At 47.5% G+C, this 6,000-nt stretch overlaps 1 protein-coding gene across 3 annotated transcripts in view; it reads left to right on the top strand.

The window, feature by feature from the left end:
* Positions 1–5,077: 5,077 nt before the first annotated feature.
* ERO1B (endoplasmic reticulum oxidoreductase 1 beta) overlaps positions 5,078–6,000 on the top strand; it is a 62,355-nt gene continuing 61,432 nt past the window's right edge. For all 3 annotated transcript variants that reach the window (XM_060126301.1, XM_060126298.1, XM_060126300.1), the window contains exon 1: positions 5,078–5,348. In XM_060126301.1, the coding sequence (XP_059982284.1) occupies positions 5,247–5,348 (102 nt within the window). In that variant the 5' untranslated portion in view covers positions 5,078–5,246. The remainder of the gene's footprint in view (positions 5,349–6,000) is intronic.

Here is a 6,000-nt window from a genome sequence, read left to right as displayed (position 1 = left end):
GATTCTAGTTTTTCCAATTATTTACATTTAATAGGTGTTTCCCCTGATCACATGATATATGAACTTCTAGCACAATACCATAATATGTTTGTTATATAAAATAAAGTTTTATCCAAACTGCATTATCACTATGTAAACTCCTTTAGAAATGGAAATAATTCTAACTTAAGTCTATCAGCTTTAATGCTGTTAAGTGAAAATACTTGAGTGTCACAGCTGAGTAAATATTCAAGAAAAAGCAATGAATACTTTAGGTAGGTAACTAACAAGCCACAGGCCAGCCAAGTTCTTTTGTTTTGATTACTTTTCATCCCTATTGTGAAAAGAAAAGGGGAAGAAATGCCCTCAGTAAAATTCAGAAATCCTATCATCAAGCAAAAATTCCCTTTATAACTAAGTTACAAGTAGAAATCCACTTAAAAAAATGCCATGGCCGCTTGTTAACACACCAGTGCTGTCTACAAATACAGTTGTTTAAACACACCAGATTGCTGTCATTATTCAGCAGGTGCATTAATCACAATTCAGCTTGCTATCAGGAGTGAAAATTACTGGTGTGTAAATTTCCACCCCATTCCCTTGACTTTTACAGGCTCCGGACACGCAGGCTCAGCGGCCATGGCTCACTGGCCCAGCCGCTCCACGGCATGTGGGATCCTCCCGGACCAGGGCACAAACCCACATCCCCTGCATCGGCAGGCGGACTCTCAACCACTGTGCCACCAGGGAAGCCCTTCCCTTGACTTTTATTTTGAGCCATTCATCAACAATTTCCTCCATTAGAAGTCACAAGTTAACCAAGCTATAAAAAAAAAAAATCAAAGAAACACAATTTGATGATATCTCAGAAATGTAAATACTTAGTGCAATTTGGTTAATTCACAAAATCTCTTAAGCATTACAGTCTACTAAGAAAATTCTCAAGACTTTGTTTCGACCATTAGCTATGGACATACCAAGAAGTGCTTGAGAAAAAAACAGAACTCTTGAAGTAGTAAATTTCCAGTAACTGGTTTCAACCAGTCCTCTGACAAGTGTGTTACTCCCTCAGTTTTTTTTTTTGCTAATCCCCCAATACACTTCTAAAGAACTGTCATCCATTGCCTTAAAGAAAGGCTGCCAGTTTCATCTTATTGCCTTCACCAGAAATGTTCCGGCCCAAGGAAGCCAGGTCCCAGCTGTCCATAGGAAATGTTCAGAGGGCACCATACCCAGGATTGGTTCTGAGATAGATGTCTTCCAAGATAAATTAAGATCCTAGATAATATTAACCAGTCAATCAACAAATATTTATCAATTACTGTTCATAGGAACTGAGATAGTTACTAAAGAGAACATAGAATAAGAAGAGCTAGTCCTCTACAACGTTACACACTAGATGTCTATAATACACGTATTCACAGGAAAAGCTAGCTTCTAATACAGAGCAGCAGGTGCTAAATGAATGTGGTGATAGGAACCGCCGTAGACTCTGGATGACTCACTCCAGACTACAGGGATGAGATAATTCAGCCGTCGACTCAGAGAAGAAGAGAGATGTGGAGTGGAAAGTAGGGGAGGTGAAACAAAGGGACGAGAGATGGGGGAATCATTTGTACTTGAGAGCAAAACGGAATCTGCAATAAATATAAATCTGTTTTTGTGCATGGTGTCAGTGTGACTACATTTCAAATATGACTATTATTCATCTTGACTTAAGCACATTTTGACACTATTCATTCGAAAAGCTGAAGCACACTGAGGTCATCCATGGCTGATTCTGATTTTGGTTCCATTAAGAATCACGGGAAATACAGTCATAGCTGGCCCTAGTGGAATTACTATCTATACTAAGATTATTCCTCCAGGTTAACCCTCTCCAATAATCTGTCCCAACCAAATCAATTATAAATTGTCATTGTTTGCAATGAAGGAGTTGTACTGATTGACTTCCTAGCTGGCCCTTCTCAGATTAATAGATCTGGAAGGTCTATAAATTCTTCCATTTGAGCAATGTGGTCAACTTTTCTACACCTTAGTTCCAGGTAATTAGGTTCATCTAATCCAGGTGATGTTAAGTAAATCAAAAATTACATAAACTACAGGATGCATATTGTTACTATTTCTGGGCCGCCAGTGTCCAGAGGTGTGCTTCTTGGTTTTCTGCACTCAGGACATCTGGGACAATTTAATGAATGTGTGAATATATGCTGAGGTTAAAAAAAAAAGTATGTGCAAAGGGAGTACACGAATAAAAGCATGACTTCCTGAAGGGGACATCTGTCACTTTTGTCTGACCAGCGTCTTTTTCCCTTCTTTTAATGATTGAAGGCAGTAGCACTCACTATTCATCTGTGTAATTACGTCTTGCTCATTTTGTGTGGTATTGTGTGGTTGTCAATCAAAGAGCTTGCTCCCTCCCCTGAAGCTAAACTCTAGAAGAAATCTGAATTTTGATAGGAGGGACAATGACTAAAATGACTGGAACTGATCAGTCCAATGGCAGTGTCCTAGGTAAGACTCTCCTTGGAGTCCCTGAATGCTGTCCTGATGGACTTGCATTTCCGGAGGTGTGAGTGGTGAAATCTTCCTCAGTACTATAAGCTATTCCACACTTTTAAAATCTGCTATTATTAAAAAAAAAAAATTTTTTTTAGCTAGAGCTGATTTTTGTGGGTTGCAACCAAAGGGAATTAGCACATACACTTTACTTCTGTTACAACTTCCAACCATAGCATTAGGGATGGAAAGGTTCAAACTGCGCATCCAAGAGAGGACCCAAGAGTAAAGATCTATTCAAGGACCTGAGATTTTATAACAAGTAAATTTATAATCCACTCTTTTTAACAACAACAAAAATTTCCCGGCATTTTTTTATAACATCATCCCAGGATGTATGTGTTACCAGTAACATAAAACGCTGAACAGAGACAAGGACTCTTGAGGAAAGTCCACTGGACTTGATAAGAGCAAAGCTTTAGCAGACTGATGGGGACAGAGTACGTTTATATGAGGGAAAGAAGGAAACGGGAGGATAGAAAATATAAGTTTGGCAAAGAAAAAAAGAGGAGGGATGGAAAAGTATTTGGAAGAATCAAGTAAAAATTCTTTTTGTTTTTAAGCTAGGGATGAGCTAGACATGTTTGCAGGCAGGAGAAAGAGGTGCTGAAAAGGAATAGGACAGCAGGGCTGGCTTCTGGGCATGTGACCTGTGCTCAGAAGGGCACTGCCCTTGACCTTAATGCTCTGCTGTCGCTCTCTTGAAATTCTTACTATTTTTTGAGCCAGGACCCTGTATTTTCATTTTGCACTATGAAAGTGCTTCATAAGATATATGTAAGGCTGATTAATGCCTCCCAAAGGTGCCCACGCCCTAATCCCCAGATCCTGAAAGTATGTTACCCTATGTGGCGAAAAGGACTTAGCAGATGTGATTATGTTAAGGATTTTGAGTTGGGAAGATTATTTTTGATTATCTGGTGGGCCCAAAGGAATCACAGGGATCTTTACAAGAGGGAGGCGGTAGAGTTAGGTTTAGAAAGAGAAGGCATGTGACAACAGAAGCAGAGGGAGTGAGTGACAACAGAAGTAGAGGGAGTGAAACGTGACAATATGATGCACGGTCATGAGCTAAGGAATGCCTGGCCTCTAGAAGCTGGAAAAGGCAAGAAAACATATTGTCCCCTAGAGAAAGCCTCTAGAAAGAATGTAGCTCTGCTGATCCAGTTTGGACTCCTGACCTCCAGAACTGTAAGATGATAAATTTGTTTTAAGCCGCTAAATCTGTGGTAATTTGTTATACAAACGGTGGGAAACTAATACACACTGCATAAATGTAAGGTGATGTATTACTAGTTTACTAGAAATCAAGAATATTAATAAAGCTAATAGAAGCTGTCATTTATTGAACATTTCTTTTTTTTTTTTTCCGGTACACAGGCCTCTCACTGTTGTGGCCTCTCCCGTTGCGGAGCACAGGCTCCGGACGTGCAGGCTCAGCGGCCATGGCTCATGGGCCCAGCCACGCCGCGGCATGTGGGATCTTCCCGGACCAGGGCACGAACCCATGTCCCCTGTATCGGCAGGCGGACTCTCAACCACTGCACCACCAGGGAGGCCCTTAACATTTCTTTTATACTAGGCACCATACTAAGCCCTTTATGTTTATAATCTTATGCAATGCTAGAACAATGTTTCAGGTGGGTATTAGTGTGTTTACTTTACAGACGGACAAACTGAGGCTCAGAGAGGTTAAGTAACTTGTCTAAAGCCACATAACAAACTAGGATGTTTTAGAGGTGGGAGCTGAACCCAGTTATCACTCCAAAATTTTCTGTGTGTTCATCCCCATTCCCAGATTTTATTATGAACTTGGGTTACGTCCCATCCTTTGTGTTTGTAATTATGTAGTTATGTATGTAATTATGTATATAATTATGTTTGTACGTGTCAGCATAGGAGTGGGAGCTGGACGAGGCAGAGGACGACATCCACGTCTGGGGCGTATAAGATGAAGGAGGAGCCGAAGCCATCTCCACAAGTCGCAGGTGGCTGGCTCATCCAGGCACCCGCGGTAGATGTGAGGCTACAGAAAAGTGGGTGAGACAAAGAAAGCGCCCGACACTTAAAATCGAAGAGCCCTCGTTTCTCATTTGCGTAGATCCTGGAGCCTCGCGGCCGTGCGGTGTCTGGGGGCGAAGACACAGGGTGGGGCCCCTTCGCTCCGTTTCCAGGAGCAACTGCCAAGGGAAGGGGCGCAGCGGGCGGCCGGCTGCGAAGGAGGACGCTCCCTCCCACCCGCCCGCACCGCCCGCACCGCCCGCAGAGCCTCTTGTTTTGGAGGCCCGCGTGGTCCCCAGTCATTGGCCGCCTTGGAGCCCGAAGCCCCGGGGAGGCGGAGCGGTCTCCGCAGTTGTAGTTCCCGGGTTCCCCTGCCGCCGGCCCCGCCTTCCGGCCTGAGGCGCCCTCCCGGCCGCGCGGGACCACAACTCCCAAAAGGCCTCGCGGTCGGAGGGGGCGGGGCCGGCGCAGGGGAGGCCGGGGGCGGGGCCGCCTGGGGGATGAAGTCGGGGGCACTCGACTCACCAGCCTAGCTCACGGCTGCCGGGCGCCAGGCAGAACGTCCCCTACCTCCCGACGGGCGTGCAGACCTCTGACCCTGGAGTCTCTCGGCCGCCGGGAGTCGTCCCCTTGGGTCGTCGCCCGGGCCGCCCGCCGTTCTCCGGCCCCGAGGGGCCCGGCCGGCCGCGGCGAGGGGAGAGGTCAGCATGAGCCGGGGGGTCGGGCGGGCCGGCGCAGGGCAGGGGGCGGCGGCCGCGTTGCAGCTGCTGGTCACCCTGAGCTTCCTCCCGAGCGTCGTCGAGGCCCAGGTGAGCCCGAGTGATGGCGGCGCGGGGACCCCCGGCCGAAAGCCGGCGGCTGCAGCGGCGGCGACCGGGCCGCGGCTGAGGCGCGGGAGGGCCGGAGCCGGAGCCCGGCGTGGTTTCTGGCGAGCGGAAAAGATGGGGGGCCGGGGAGGGGGGCTGAAACCGTGATCGTTGAGCCCAGGAAACGCCTGCGAGCCGCTCGCGGCGTATGGGGCTGGCGACACTCCTGGGGTGATGGCAGGAGAATGAGGAAGATGGTGACGGTCCCCGGAGGTGTTTTCGTTTCTGTCTTTCTGATGTTTAAGCGGCTGAGAGTGTGGCGGGAGATGGGACGGGAATGAAAACCTCCGCGGCTGTTTTGGGAAGAGAGCACGCAGAGAAATGGGGAAGCCCTCCCTGCGGCGAGCTCAGGGGGTCGGCGGGCAGGTGGAGAGGAGGTGACAGACCCCGCGGGCCTGCAACAGCCGTGTGGATCGCGAGGGGGACGAGACTTAACTTCCTCGACTTTCGGACTAGAGAACCCCTCGCATCTTCCCTCGCTCAGGACCGCCGTATTTTTACCCAGCTTGTACTCGGTCTGCTAAGTGGCGTCGCCAGGTGAGCCCAAGTACGAGACCGGAGGTCTGTGTCTGATCTTGTGGCTCCATCAGCAGTG

The sequence above is a fragment of the Lagenorhynchus albirostris genome, chromosome 16 (assembly GCF_949774975.1).
Source record: "Lagenorhynchus albirostris chromosome 16, mLagAlb1.1, whole genome shotgun sequence".
Classification (NCBI taxonomy): domain Eukaryota; kingdom Metazoa; phylum Chordata; class Mammalia; order Artiodactyla; family Delphinidae; genus Lagenorhynchus; species Lagenorhynchus albirostris.
This window is presented reverse-complemented; position numbering and strand designations above follow the sequence as displayed.